This window comes from Hypoxylon trugodes (assembly GCF_022578975.1).
Source record: "Hypoxylon trugodes strain CBS 135444 unplaced genomic scaffold F4822scaffold_7, whole genome shotgun sequence".
Classification (NCBI taxonomy): domain Eukaryota; kingdom Fungi; phylum Ascomycota; class Sordariomycetes; order Xylariales; family Hypoxylaceae; genus Hypoxylon; species Hypoxylon trugodes.
Window position 1 is genome coordinate 1,464,946 of NW_026250022.1, and position 13,871 is coordinate 1,478,816.

Below are 13,871 nucleotides of genomic sequence, written 5' to 3' on the forward strand. Positions count from 1 at the left end.
CCGGCCACGCTCCAAGGGAATGCTATATATTGATAGTAGGAGTACGCAGATCGCTAGAGGGTAGGGAAATTCACTATTGGGCATGAAAATCTCGCACCATAGCTCATGAGATCAACAATAAAAGTATGGAAGCATATATTACCTGAGAGGCGAAAGCGCTTAACCCCCAAGGCTCGCAAAGCAAATCAATCGCCCCTGAAGGCGGTAGTTCCTGTTGATCAGGCATCATTCAATTATACCGGGACCTTGGGAGGGTTATGTTGGAATATTATCAACTTTCTGGCATGACATATCTTACAAGACTAAAGAAGAAGGACGAATTTGTCATAGGATAACATATAATTTTCTTTGGATCCCGTCGGCGTCTTGGTGTAGGCCGTTGTGATGGTAGACTTCATTTGGTTGCTATCTTGGTCACAACCATATTTCTACCCACAAACGACGGCTTGTAATTGTAGCAAGGGAGGATGGTGTTAAAAGGTCAGATAGCTAGGCCATGGGTACGCAAGAGCTATGCTAATAGTCTATTAGATATTATGGGTAGCACTTACGAAGTAGCTTCGTATCTTGTAGTCCTCCTACTTCAGCCCCTATGCTCGTATCATTTCGAGAGTTCTTTGCCCGATGAATGAGCCTATGACAGACCAAAACCGCTTAGCAAATCTACCCGATATCTATATTAAACAATTCACCTCGGTGCAAACGAGCTCAGTAACACTGAAAATTAGTCATTACATATCTGGCCTAGCTCAACCGAAGCTCGAATGCGAGTACTATGCCTGGTTAACGTTACAGTCTTATGTAAGTGATGATATGACCACCGGAACACCCCTTTTATCACCAATCACCAAACTTCCTCCCAAATCGGATTGTTCGCGTGTAGAAGCTTCTTCGCCGACTCTCGATCCGGGGCCAAACGTCCCATTACCATAGCATCGTACAACGCCAACCTCACGGCCTCCGGCATCTTGCCTGAGCTTCCGCATATGCAAATTACCGCACCCTTATGAATAAATTCGCATACTAGTGATGCGTTCTCGCGGATTCTGTCTTGAACATAGATCTTCTGATCCTGGTCCCGAGAGAAAGCCGTGAGGACCTTGATCCCGAGTCTCTCCCACTCGTTACGGAAGTAGAAGTCGGCGTCTTGATTTCGGCCACCGAAGAATAACAGAGCGTCGCCGGCCCGCGGTTCGTCGTAGCGATCCCACGCGTGGGCTCGTATGGGCGCAACGCCGGTACCAGGCGCGATAGCTAATAAAGGTCGGCGGCAAAAGTTCGCCTCCAAGGTATCGTATTCTCTATGGGTAATGTGGATGATGGTGCCCGGAGTTAGGGATGCTAGATAGCGAGAGCAGAGCCCTTGTCGAGTCTTTCGTAACACTGTCTTGTACTTAACTAATGCTACTAGGAGTTCAACCCGCGTGATTTGTGCGTTCTCTTCGTCTCTTAGGAGCATACCACCGCTCGCTGCACTATATTCTCGACCTCGCATGACGGGGAAAATAGAGGGTACATGTTGGTAGGGGATTTTAACGGACGGGAAGTCTTGTAGGACTTCAAGAATGGATCGCCGAGGTCGTGAGGTATAATCGTAGAACTCGTCGGATAAACTAGGGTTCGCGAATTCTCGCAATCGTTCTCGATGTGTGGGATCGTCTGTATAGAACGCGATATCCGAGAAGAATATGCGTTTCGGGATGGCAGTAATATCATAATTATGTATTAGTAGCTGTCGTAACGTAGAGTTGGGGAGTGGGTAACAGTTCTTGGGTTCAGCATAGAGCTGATCCTGATCCCTTGCTCGATGCTCGAAGGGTAGATCGGCAACATCTTGCCAACCCATAAGATCAATTAACGCCTGCACGTCTGCAGGAAAATTCTTGGGGTGGATGATAATAGCATCGCCTGGTACATAGCTGAAGAGCTCGAGCTGTCCTTTTCTAGCCGGATTTGGTTGTGAAGGGACGTCGAAAATCAGATGACGAACATCTTGCCAGTGATCTATAGGGGTGACACGGCGGTTCTCCCTCAAAATAGCCGGCGCAGCTCTGGGTATCGGGAGTAGATTCGCTGGAGGAGTCGCTTCCTTGAAGTGGACTGAATCATCTATGGAATATTTAGATGGGTGATCCCTTAGTACATTAGGCCGATCTAGACTATCTATTCCGCGTGGAATTTGCTTGGCTGTGCTCTCCGACAAACGAGCAGAGTAGGAATAACTGTGGACAGACATCCTCTCTGCGCGTAAAGCATGTTCCATGAGCTTGGGGTCAGGATTGTCGACATGACTGAAAAGCGCCGCTTTTCTATCGTGAACCTGTTCCTGACCATTTTCAGGCTGTGCTATGACGGCGGCGGCAGCGGTGGCGGGTGAGTGCGGACTAGTTGAAATCCCAGCTTGGGGCGTTTCGCGGTCAGGCATAGCCTCATCTAAGGAATCCATATTGGCAACTAGCTCTATTGTGAATTTTGGGGATAGTTGCACATCTGAAGGTATAGGTGATAAACCCTCTGGCAAAGGATATTCTTTTAATAGGTGGCTTCGAAGACTAAGCGACCATGGCAAAAATGTGCCGTCGATGCTGTAATGAGTGTTAGTTTGGAACTGCGTCTGGCTTGGTCGTTCGAATGCTTTCTAAATTGAGGAGAAGGAAAAAGTGAGAATATGAAAGAAAGGAAATAAACAAACGAATGAATGAATGAACGAACAAATCGATAGGAGAATAAGGAACTAGAAAACAGCAAACACGGGCGAGATAGGAGACACAGCTTACCCGTCTTCGTGTCGCTCGTCAGCCTCGCCACGTGGGTAGAACTCGGTCGCGCCTAATTGTTCTAATCGTTTATGAAGTTTTCTGACTGCCCAGTTGTACCTATAAAAAAAGGTCAGAAAAAATTAGTAAAGAATGATGTAATTTTGAGAATTTAAGGGGTCTGGATGTTTTGTTGCGTATGGTCGTCGCATACTTGGTATATGAGCTATCGCCGAGACCAAACGTGGTGAAGTTAACCGACTGCAGACAGTTTGGCGGCAGGCGTTTGCGTAAGAGGCTCTTCCAGAACTTAAGGGCGTTCCGGGGTATTTCGCCTTGACCCGTGGTAGAGAGTAGGAAGATGATTAGAGGATATTGTAGTAAAGAGTTCTAAATAAGGCAGGTCTGGTTACCAGGTGCGTCATTGCTAAAGAATCGATCGATGCATGGTATGATGAAGGTACGGCCTGAGGGTGGTTCTCAAGAGGCAACAACAATTTTAATTGGAATATATGTATATAAGGAAGGTGTTTTGATGCCATTTAATGATACGTCTAAACCTACGACTAAAAAAGACGTAGACCACCGGAATTGACGTATCAATGTCCCGTGCACCCAGTAAAATACGAAAGAAACGGATTAAGCCAAAAATGTAAAAAATGTAAAAAAAAAATGTCATAGCGAAAAGGAATGATTCGGTGGAATCAAACCAACCAAGTGTTAATAGGGAGGCATGTATCGAAGAACTTCGTAACCATAAACCAAGGAACACAAAAATGAATGGGTCGTTGGACCTCAACTTACAAGTTCGACATCGTTCATCTCACACACCAATGTCTTGAAATGCATCCTTTCTGCAAGCCTTTCCAAATCACCCGCCAAATCTTGGCTGTTCCCCGTCTCGGAACCGTAAACAATAAGAATGCGTCTATTTTCGAGTTGCGCAACTCCATCCCCGCCGACCGTGTAGTCATGATTGTGCGCTGGAACCATCATGAGTATACGCCCACCAGAGACAAAAAAAAGATATATGAGAAAGAAGCTTGCAAGGGTTAATTCCATGGATTCGGAGATTGATGAGATTGATAAGATAAGGATTCCGAATAAGATTCTGACTGTTTGATTACATAACCAGATCCGTGCTGTTATCTCACCCCTGTTCCTTACTCTGGATAGACCCACTATACCTATCAATCACTCGTACCTACAGTATGCCATGACTTGTCTGCTTGTATGAATTATATCTAGCCCTATCAATCATGGTAATTATTGTATTTAAATCTTCGCTTAGGTTAGTCGAGGATAGCTTACATGGTGGTTTCAACTATCTGTACTTAAAGCTACCAAATTATTACTTCAGCTGTTGCTAGTGTCATCCAATGAGTACCTTGGTATCTATGCATAGCTCTGCGCTTCGTTTGGATCGAATTCATACCTTGTACAATGTCTATTTGGTAAGGTATCGTTGTAGAAATATGACCATGTCTATTCTGTTTTGGAATAAAGCAAACTTCAATACCTAGCATGTAGGTTAATTGTTAGAGTTACAGAAACAGAGTCTTATGTAGATAGAACATTGAGTTTCGTGGCCACATGCTCTTAGCCGCTTCTTTCGTTTCCATGGTTCCCTGTCCCAAACCTGGTTCATGATGAGGCACAATGTGGGGGCGAACCGTATTATAGAATCCAGTTTGTCACGACGCTAAGCTATAAGCTAGCGACCCAACTATGTTGACCCTCTGACCGCTTGGCTAAAAGATTGGGGCTTGTCGCGATGAGGATATTAGTCGGTGAGTAGGTCAACGAGTCAAGACCGTATTGGCTAAGATGGGCGGACCTGAGGTTTTTTGCGAATCAGTTCATAGGCACGCACAAGAGACATCTTACCGTATGCCTAACTGACCCATAAACATAACACGTAGTCTACCATCCTGCCCCTCAACAAGGTGGCTTAGACTAGCGGTATGAATGGCGACGCAGCATTGTCGTGACGAGACCGAGTATACCCTAGTGGATAGCTGGACCTCACTGAAGTGTCGAGTATGACCTCTTCGCTTTGTTGACTTTGTAGATAATACACCTTCCTTGCGGATTATATAGTGGGCGCCTGATAGGCCGGGCCCTCCTCAACATGCGGTTGGGTTCCTTAGGCGTCATATTCATAGAATCCAGTCGAACGCCTTCACAGCCGCATTATTACTAGGCCCCATAGCTCTTTTGACCTTCCCTTCGAGTACTTGGGACCTTAGGGCTTGTTGGGTGGTCTAACTGATTAAGCTTGAGTGCTCTGTGTTAGCTATTATGCTGATGCTGACAAACATCCTTATTTCTTTCGCTGTGGGCGGGATCATCATCTACCCTAACCTCATATTTGGATATCGCCCTTTTTGTCCTAATGGATGATATATCGGTTATCTTGGTTGCTATTTCAAGGTATTATCCTTTAGAGACGGGTAGTTGTTACTTGGATGGTATAAGAATTTAACATTCTCAAGCTTTTCCAGATATCGGTGGCAAAATTGGGCGGGGGTTTGAGATCTAATTGCCTTCACCCTCCTAAGCCCTCACGTAGTAGTAACGTCAGAAAAGAACCATACGTGATATATAGTGGTTGTGATTGGACTAAAAATTCTCCGAGATGTGCGATGGCGTAGGGTACCTAATGAACGTTATTAGGTACCTAGGTAGTGAGGCCGAGAAAGCCCTAGGAACCATGGATATGCTAAACAAAGAACCATAGGGCATAGCTTTCCCCGTAACTTACATAATAAATGTATTAGTACGGTGGATGGAATCCATCATGAATAGGACAGGTGTCAAGACCATCAGTTTTGACTTTCAAGTGCGGCGCTAATTGTGTGTGGTCGGCTTAGTTGTTAGTTATCAGTTGTAAATAGCTGCGACCCGACCGTCCCTAAGCGCTCGTCATGTGTGCCTGAACAGGTACATACTGAAGTGAAACGCGGGGAAAACTTCCAAGCTCTTCGTTGGCGTTGTAGAAATGCATTATTGATTAATATGTAAATGGCTGAGCCAGTAGTCAGATAGTTCTTGACACAGCAATCATGTCTCTGGAGCCGGACCCTGCAAAGTAACGTTGGGATGATGAATTGGTTTGGTCGTGTGCTTTCTGGGGTGCCGACATTTTGGTAAGGCTGTCCGTTTGGCCATGATTTCATGCACGCAACAGGAGCTAACAAGCTACCTTACCCAGCCGAAAAATACGGTAAAAAAACACCATGTGGACCATATCCAATTTGTTTTACTGTTGCGTGGTACCTCGCATGTCGACATCTGAGAATAAACAACGTATTGGGTTGCCGGAAGACTCACCCGCCGACGTGATCCTTTTCTTATCTACCGTAAGAAAAAAAAGAGAATTAGGTATAGTAGGTCAGGTAAGTCAGGATTATTTCGGTGACACTAAACTTTGGGTAGTTCTAATAACTTGATAAAATTGTCGTTCAATCTGCGATGATTTAACGATAATGCGAATATTAATTTTTTCCATAATATTCTTTCTATTGATTAATAACAAACCGTAAAGGGGTAGGGAAGAAAAAAAGGGGGCTGTTTCCTTTCAGGTCGTCTAGGTTTAGAGGTGAGAAGGAGGGGTGTCTGTAATGGGGAATTGTAGGGGGTGTGGTTTTAGCAAAGATCCCTGTTAGGTTTGGTTTGTCCCCATTGAGTGGCTCGATCATCGAAACCCCGGAAACAAGGTTCTTTCAAAGCTTCCAGAAATTATCGACTGACTGCCTAATGACTGGAGTAATTTTATTCATCTAAGGAAAGAATATCCCGAATGACGAGTAACTTGGATCTGATGCGACTCCTCTATTCTTCCTTCTTGGTAATAAAACATATGTATACACATAATACATAATGGATATGATAATGACATGGTAGAATTGTGTTTTCGGATTTTGATTTTCGGCTGACAAAGATGCGCATGTCAAGCAAGCATTGAAATGGCGTAATTTGCTGCTTTCAATGCGCAGCCGAGTTTTCTCTGCAGAAGCCAATTTCGTCAATCCAAGCATGTCTGTTTCTGCGCTTGGGCGCAATAGGTAATTCGGATGCGCGCATATAGAAATTACTTAGTACGTATTTGACTAATATGAGGAATTTTACCCATGTAAAAAATACTGTATAATGTGCAATAATTTATTTCTATCCTAGCTTCTCGGGAAAGCTGAAGCCTTACAAACGACAAGCGCACCATGACCTGCCTAGATTGACCAGAAGGCAGCATCGAGAGAATAAAATCTCCGTTATCACCGATCTGAGGGAATCCGCAATTAGGTAATTAAACGAGGCGATGACTGTACCTACCTAGGTAAACTGGTAGCTATTACCTAGGTGCTGTGGATGTGTGTGTGTATATGTGTAAAAAGATACAGTACGCATTCAGTGTTTGCAGCGATTTGACATATCACAAGGCAATGATAATTGATATGTCGAGTGCATAAATCCAGCTATTGGAAGTATCTTTGTGATATTGAAGGTAGGTACGACAAATAACGAGCTAGCTCCTAACAATGTTGATAGTGCGTAAGATGGTTTGTGTGCTTTTGCCCCGTCATCTAAGGTTCTAAGGTTATTGTTGTAAGGCACTGTAAAGAATTTGAAGGCAACAACGATCTGAAGTCACAGGTCCATTCATGTTTCCTTTCTTATTTTCATTTAAACTTGACTCGACTAGTCCACCTACCTTTCGATAAACAACTTCTTTTCTCTTGCAGTTGATTTTTTACATATTTCTACTGCACCTACGACTGCATTCCATTCTTCATTTCGTCTTCCACCTCTACTTCCATAACCATTCTTCAACACCAAAAATCTGACCTACTTCGACACTCTTACTTTCCACTTTCCGACCATCTCGTTGCATTTCGTCTGGACGTAAGTTTCTACTTTTCCTCTATTGATATATTCTACTTAGATCATATAAAACTAATAATAACATTCCTAGGACGTGCAAGTGCTAAAGCCTTACCGACATTATTTGCGTCAAACCGGTACTAGGTACCTCTGAGCTTTCCCGCACACAGACCTAGGACGATAGGGTACGTATCTGTTCTCCTGCCCCCCATGTACGCACCTTTCATTTAATTGGACTGTGCTTTCCTTGCCAAGCATATCATATGCACTCCACCCACACCTACCGTAATTCTATTTTTTTCCGTGACCCACACAAGAAACAACAACCCTTAAAAAAAATCTGGCCGCGTCCAAACATCTCGCCTTTCTATTTCTTCTTCACACCTCTCAAATTCCATCAATCTCAAGCTCGTTGTGTCACAAATCAACCAAACCCCCATCCTTTTTCAATCTTCTCTAGGGCACGTAGCCACCCTATTCCTCCCCCGAAATTGTTCAAGAGTTCAATATCTGAACCCAAACCCGAACGTCCTCCTAACGTCCATATACCGCCTTTCAAGCCAAAATCAACCTACCTTCAACTAATCTCCTACCTAGAACCTACTATCACAATGGCCGCCGCCGTGGAGAAAGTTGCTGACGCTGTCAACGACGTTACGAATGCTCTGAGCAATGCCTCCCTCACTGGTAAGGACGAGAACAAAGATGCCGTCCACGCCAGTGCCGCTGAGGGTCGCCGCCTGTACATCGGCAACCTCGCTTATGCGACAACCGAGGGGGAGTTGAAGGAATTCTTCAAGGGATATCTTGTGTAAGTTCTCATTTAGTTCATCTATCCTTCTAGCCCTACGTCCATGCAATCGGTTTGGCAAGTTTTGGATTTGATTGTCTGCCTATTGACTCATTCTGCCAATTCGATTGCCTTGTCCTATTTTGGATTTGTCCGATATACCAAGCTTCTACTGCTGGATTTCCATTGTCGCTGAGCGATCGGAAACCCGCGTAGTATATCTGCTCGTGTATCCGTGAATATCCTCACTTACCAGGTCGCCTATATATGGCAGACAATGAAGTAATATGAAAATTCACACTAACCAATACCCTTGTTTAGTGAGTCCGTTTCGATCCCCAAGAACCCACGTACCGACCGTCCCGTTGGCTATGCCTTCGTTGACCTTTCCACCCCTACCGAGGCTGACCGTGCTATCGGTGAGCTCTCTGGCAAGGAGATCCTCGAGCGAAAGGTCTCGGTTCAGCTTGCCCGCACTCCCCAGCCGGCTGGTGAGAAGGCCGAGGGCGCTACCAACGGTGAGAATGGTGATGGCACTCGTCGCCGTGCCTCAGGACGTGGTCGTGGCCGCGGCCGCGGACGTGCTGGTCGCGCCGGCCGTGGTGGCCGAGCCGTAAGTTTCACATGTATCATGTTTGGTAATATCGAAATTAACAATGAATATAGGAGGGCGGAAAGGATGATGCTCCCGCCAATGATGTGAACGCTTCCGCTGGCGACAACGAGGTTCTACCTTTGACCGATATCACCAACAAGGCCGATACTGACAAAGCTGAGAAGAAGAAGGGCCCTGTTCGTGAGCGCCGCGAGCGTGGACCCCCCGCTGACGGTATCCCATCCAAGAACAAGGTTATGGTCGCTAACCTCCCCTACGACCTAACCGAGGAAAAGGTCGGTGAACACTTTGTAGCCAATTAGATTATTGCTAACACATCCATAGCTCAAGGATCTTTTCCAGGACTACCAGCCATCTTCCGCCAAGATCGCCCTTCGACCTATTCCCCGATTCATGATCAAGAAGCTCCAGGCTCGTGGTGAGCCCCGTAAGGGTCGTGGTTTCGGCTTCGTCACTCTTGCCTCGGAGGAACTCCAGCAGAAGGCCGTTGCCGAGATGAACGGCAAGGAGATCGAGGGCCGAGAGATCGCTGTCAAGGTCGCCATTGACAGCCCTGATAAGACGGATGAGGAGGCGAACATTCCCCAGGAGAACGAGGCCAACGGCCAAGAGGCTGCCCCTGTTGCCGCTTAGGTTATCTTCTAAGCACTTCTCGATGACACATTCATAATTTGCGGCATGAGGCGGATCCGGACATCCATCGTTTATTCTACGGAGACGTCTTACTAGTTTATGTGTCAACCGAGCGTTGAGTGATGATTAACGTCACAAATGGCTTTTTTCCTTTGATTTCACCATAGATACGAAAAACCCAGCAAAACAGTAGCATTTATGGACCCAAGATATCAGTTGCAACTGCTCTGTAGCATTTGCCTGCTGGATGTTGGGGATCATTGTGTTGCAGTTTTGGCACGAATAATTTTTCATGATGACAGCCGTAGCATTTTCACGGGTTGTACACTAGGTGGACAACGGAAGGGGGTGTTAGGGGGGGCTCGGAAAAGTTCTCGCGAGCAAAACAAATAATAGATACGATTGACCACAAACCGACGCATTGCCTTTATGATTCTAAGCGTGATGTTGCTATGAATGAACTTTGAGTTAGTGAAAGTGCTAATTATTATAGGTCCTAGCCACCATTCACAGACCTAGACCGATAGATCATAGCGGGGAAATTTACCCCTGGTCTGCTAAAAACGAGATGGAAATTAATGTGGAGAATCGGTCTTGGCCCCCCCGACATCCCTATTCACTTCTCTTCAATACCCTCCAATCTTGGTGATCAATTTACACAAATTCAATTGATACCACGTAGTTGACTTGCTACCTAGTAAAAGCCGCCATCCTCTTATACGCGCGCCTTTTCCTAATTTTTACTATTGATTTTAACACTCGTTTTCTCTTATCTGAACCAATAAGTTTTCTTCGCGAGGGCATATAATAACAGTACTCTATCCCACTGCTTCGGCGCAATAACAATAGCCCGCCATGGCATCCAAAGCCATGTGGGAAGTCGACCCGGAGACTAGATCAAAGGTATATACTACTTTTCGACTTCTCTACTATGGGATTTTATTGTTTTATTGTATGCTTGCTGACGACTGGCTTGTCTCTTAGCTCCTGGCCATACAAAAAACAAACAACAACAATGTCTGCTGCGACTGCAACGCACCGAATCCACAATGGGCGTCCCCCAAATTCGGCGTCTTCATCTGCCTTTCCTGCGCCGGTGTCCACCGAGGGCTCGGCGTTCATATCTCCTTCGTCCGCTCCGTCACTATGGACGCCTTCAAACAGGCTGAGATTGAACGCATGCGACTCGGTGGCAACCAAGGGTGGAGGGCGTTCTTCGAGGGACACGAGGATACCAAGATGCGCGGTTTGAGCTGGGACGATGCTACGATTGCCGAGAGATATAGTGGTGAAGTGGGTGAGGAGTGGAAAGAGAGACTTAGCGCTAAGGTCGAGGGAAAGGAATACGTACCTGGAGAGCGAAAGAGTACACCACAGCCCGCTGCGAACGTCGCGAAACCGCCCCCGAAACAGGTTAGTCGAACTGGAACGCCGCTGCAGGGCGTGCCGACGAGCGGGAGTCGCACGGCCAGTCCCAATCGCCCGGGCGTCAAAGCTAAGGTCGACGACGAGTATTTCGCGCGGTTGGGAAAAGAAAATGCGGCGAGGTCGGCGGATTTGCCGCCTAGTCAGGGAGGAAAATATGCTGGGTTTGGGAATACGCCGGGCCCGGCGAAGAGCGGTGGTGGAGGTGCATTGCCGGACTTTACGGATGTGCAGAAGGATCCTATGGCTGCGCTGACGAAGGGCTTTGGATGGTTCACGACGACGGTGGGGAAGACGGCGAAGGGGTTTAATGATGATTTTATTCAGCCTACGGCTAAGCAGGTGTGTAGCTGCATCTGTGTCTTGATGGGAGGGTAGAGTGGCTAACTAATATGATATGAGCAGATCTCAGAGTCGGACTTCGCGGCACAGGCGAGATTGGCGGCGGGGAATGTGGGTAAAGCTGCACAGGCGGGTGCTATGACGGCACAGGATCGATTTACCAAATTCGTTGAGGGATCCGATGAGCGGAGACAAGCACCGCTGGACGAGAGCAAGAAAGCCTTCTGGGACGACTTCGCATCCGTAGCAGATCAGAGACACGGTACTGGCCCGAAGTACAGTTCAATCGGGACGTCGGCGATGGGTAAGGGCCCAAACAAGAATGCTTCTGCAGCAGCTAAGAAAGACGATGAGTGGGATGACTGGTAAGAGATGAGCGAGCGAAGGGGTCTTGGGTCGGGGAGTTTAGGTCGCATGTGTATCAGATGTGCCATTATTATGCCTCTAGAGGTCAGTCACGATGCCATGCTGTACAACTACCTAGGGGAACCTAGATGGAGTTCTGGGTAGCGCATATTATACATATTTATATTTATTCGGGTCAATAAAAAGAATTTATCTAAATCTATTGCTTTTTCTGCGGTGTTGATGGTTATCTAAGTCGAAACTTGATGAGTTTACCCATGTTCATGTATTTAAATACCCCGATTCACATGTTCTTGGTAGCATATTTATCATCAGTTCATCACACGATACCGAATATTGAAATTCTACAGATGCTACCAAATATATCACTACAAAAATATACATACATATACGTAAGGTACTTCTTAACGTGGGGCGCTGTAAATTTGACCGAGGTTTTTCTAAGGGAGTGGGAAAGCTCGGCTACCGCCGGTCTCGGTCCGACAGTTCCCTGCGTCATTGAACGGAAGCCCCATGTTTAGCGGAATAGTGGAATAAGCTCAACCGATTGAATTGAACATCCTTTCCGCCATTCCTTCTTTTTTTCGGCTTGACCAAGTTAGCATCCAAGCTGCTAAACTCGCCATGTCTGCACTACGCATTCTAGTGCCCGTAAAGCGGGTAATTGACTATGCGGTAAGCTCCTTTTTGTTACAATTCTTGTGCGAAATTACGGAATGAATTGGGGAGCGAGAAGACGGAAGGAATGCGAAGGCTAACAACGGAGTCCCGCGTTCATAGGTCAAACCGCGCGTCAACAAGGCCCAGACAGGCGTCGAGACGGCCGGTGTTAAACACTCTATGAACCCATTCGACGAGCTCTCCGTCGAAGAATCAGTGCGCATCCGCGAGAAGAAGTCGGCCCCCGGAGGTGTCGAGGATATCTGCGTGATCTCGGCGGGCCCCGCTAAGTCGGCCGACGTATTGCGTACTGCCATGGCTATGGGTGCCGACCGTGGTGTCCATGTCGAAGTTAAAGAAGGCGAGGACCTAGAGCCCCTCGGCGTGGCTAAGCTATTACGTGCTGCCGTAGAGAAAGAAAATAGCAATTTAGTTATCCTTGGAAAGCAGAGTATCGACGATGATGCGGCGCAGACGGGCCAGATGTTAGCGGGACTTCTGGGATGGCCTCAAGCCACGCAGGCTAGCCGTGTGGTGTTCGGCGAAGGCGATAAAGTCGAGGTCACAAAGGAAGTAGACGGTGGCGTAGAGACGGTGCGCGCGAAGTTACCGATAATTATCACAACGGATTTACGTATTAATGAACCACGATACGCGAGTCTGCCGAATATTATGAAGGCTAAGAAGAAGCCACTGGTTAAGATGAGCTTGAGTGATTTGGGCGTTGCGAACGAGAGGCGGTTGAAGGTTATTAAGGTTACAGGTATGCTTCTCTTTTTCTGTTCACTCCTACTTTTTACTTCCTACTATATACACGTAATATTTCCGAATATGCTAATTATTTGATATAGAACCCCCACCGAGGCAAGGAGGTGGTAAGGTCGAAGACGTAGATGGATTGGTTTCTAGGTTGAAGGAGCTAGGCGCGATATAACTTATAAATCAAGCATTGCTTAGAAGCTAGGTTGATTTTTACATTGCCCAAGTTAGACTTCAGTACAGGGTCAATCGGTGTACATGTGGAAGACAAACACTTGGCTCTCGAGCTAAAGCTACGAACGGAGAAACAACTCGAGTTCCAACAGTGCTTATACAGATTAAGGCAGGTTGGAGAGTTAAGGCGCCGCAAGGTCAATACAAAGCAAATAAACTCACAATTTCTATTTTTAGTCTTTGAATTAGCCAGTGATATTATGTATCTTATAGATATCTAATCATTCTGAGATTATTGATTTTGACTTTAGACTTCTCATCTATGTTTTCGGTTGACAACAACGTGGACATTTTAGGTGTGTTTGACAAGTCTTAGACCCCACGTTCACCGAGTGAAGCTCTACAGCCGAATCGCCGATATGTCCGCAGTAAAAAAGCAAATCTGAACACTACTGCTGCAGGGTAATGC

General features: G+C 46.3%; 4 protein-coding genes across 4 annotated transcripts; 3 read left to right on the forward strand and 1 right to left on the reverse strand.

Annotated features, from left to right (window-relative positions):
- Nucleotides 1-489: 489 nt before the first annotated feature.
- Nucleotides 490-3,800, reverse strand: F4822DRAFT_410249 (riboflavin synthase domain-like protein). Its single transcript, XM_051458742.1, has 4 exons — nt 3,561-3,800; nt 2,971-3,146; nt 2,778-2,876; nt 490-2,585 (listed from the first exon to the last, which is right to left on the reverse strand). The coding sequence occupies exons 1-4, from the start codon at nt 3,750-3,752 to the stop codon at nt 845-847; spliced, it is 2,208 nt and encodes a 735-aa protein (XP_051312260.1). The 5' UTR covers nt 3,753-3,800; the 3' UTR covers nt 490-844.
- Nucleotides 3,801-7,950: 4,150 nt separating this feature from the next.
- On the forward strand, nt 7,951-9,970 carry F4822DRAFT_410260 (RNA-binding domain-containing protein). The gene is made up of 4 exons (XM_051458743.1): nt 7,951-8,448; nt 8,749-9,040; nt 9,094-9,318; nt 9,368-9,970. The coding sequence occupies exons 1-4, from the start codon at nt 8,249-8,251 to the stop codon at nt 9,674-9,676; spliced, it is 1,026 nt and encodes a 341-aa protein (XP_051312261.1). The 5' UTR covers nt 7,951-8,248; the 3' UTR covers nt 9,677-9,970.
- A 325-nt stretch (nt 9,971-10,295) lies between these two features.
- Nucleotides 10,296-12,008, forward strand: F4822DRAFT_410276 (ArfGap-domain-containing protein). Its single transcript, XM_051458744.1, has 3 exons — nt 10,296-10,579; nt 10,661-11,443; nt 11,507-12,008. The coding sequence occupies exons 1-3, from the start codon at nt 10,532-10,534 to the stop codon at nt 11,810-11,812; spliced, it is 1,137 nt and encodes a 378-aa protein (XP_051312262.1). The 5' UTR covers nt 10,296-10,531; the 3' UTR covers nt 11,813-12,008.
- Nucleotides 12,009-12,312: 304 nt separating this feature from the next.
- F4822DRAFT_410278 (electron transfer flavoprotein, beta subunit) lies at nt 12,313-13,694 on the forward strand. Its single transcript, XM_051458745.1, has 3 exons — nt 12,313-12,484; nt 12,590-13,232; nt 13,321-13,694. Exons 1-3 carry the CDS (start codon nt 12,434-12,436, stop codon nt 13,401-13,403), a joined length of 777 nt encoding a protein of 258 aa, XP_051312263.1. The 5' UTR covers nt 12,313-12,433; the 3' UTR covers nt 13,404-13,694.
- The last annotated feature ends 177 nt before the right edge of the window (nt 13,695-13,871 follow it).

Coding starts and splice junctions, on each gene's coding strand:
- F4822DRAFT_410249 (XM_051458742.1), bottom strand. CDS start 3,752: ATGATGGTTCCAGCGCACAATCATGACTACACGGTCGGCGGGGATGGA. Junction 3,147..3,560: donor AGATGAACGATGTCGAACTT/GTAAGTTGAGGT, acceptor TGCCTTATTTAG/AACTCTTTACTACAATATCC. Junction 2,586..2,777: donor GACGAGCGACACGAAGACGG/GTAAGCTGTGTC, acceptor CACTCATTACAG/CATCGACGGCACATTTTTGC.
- F4822DRAFT_410278 (XM_051458745.1), top strand. CDS start 12,434: ATGTCTGCACTACGCATTCTAGTGCCCGTAAAGCGGGTAATTGACTAT. Junction 12,485..12,589: donor AGCGGGTAATTGACTATGCG/GTAAGCTCCTTT, acceptor CCGCGTTCATAG/GTCAAACCGCGCGTCAACAA. Junction 13,233..13,320: donor GAAGGTTATTAAGGTTACAG/GTATGCTTCTCT, acceptor TATTTGATATAG/AACCCCCACCGAGGCAAGGA.
- F4822DRAFT_410276 (XM_051458744.1), top strand. CDS start 10,532: ATGGCATCCAAAGCCATGTGGGAAGTCGACCCGGAGACTAGATCAAAG. Junction 10,580..10,660: donor ACCCGGAGACTAGATCAAAG/GTATATACTACT, acceptor CTTGTCTCTTAG/CTCCTGGCCATACAAAAAAC. Junction 11,444..11,506: donor TTCAGCCTACGGCTAAGCAG/GTGTGTAGCTGC, acceptor TGATATGAGCAG/ATCTCAGAGTCGGACTTCGC.
- F4822DRAFT_410260 (XM_051458743.1), top strand. CDS start 8,249: ATGGCCGCCGCCGTGGAGAAAGTTGCTGACGCTGTCAACGACGTTACG. Junction 8,449..8,748: donor TTCTTCAAGGGATATCTTGT/GTAAGTTCTCAT, acceptor ACCCTTGTTTAG/TGAGTCCGTTTCGATCCCCA. Junction 9,319..9,367: donor ACGACCTAACCGAGGAAAAG/GTCGGTGAACAC, acceptor ACACATCCATAG/CTCAAGGATCTTTTCCAGGA.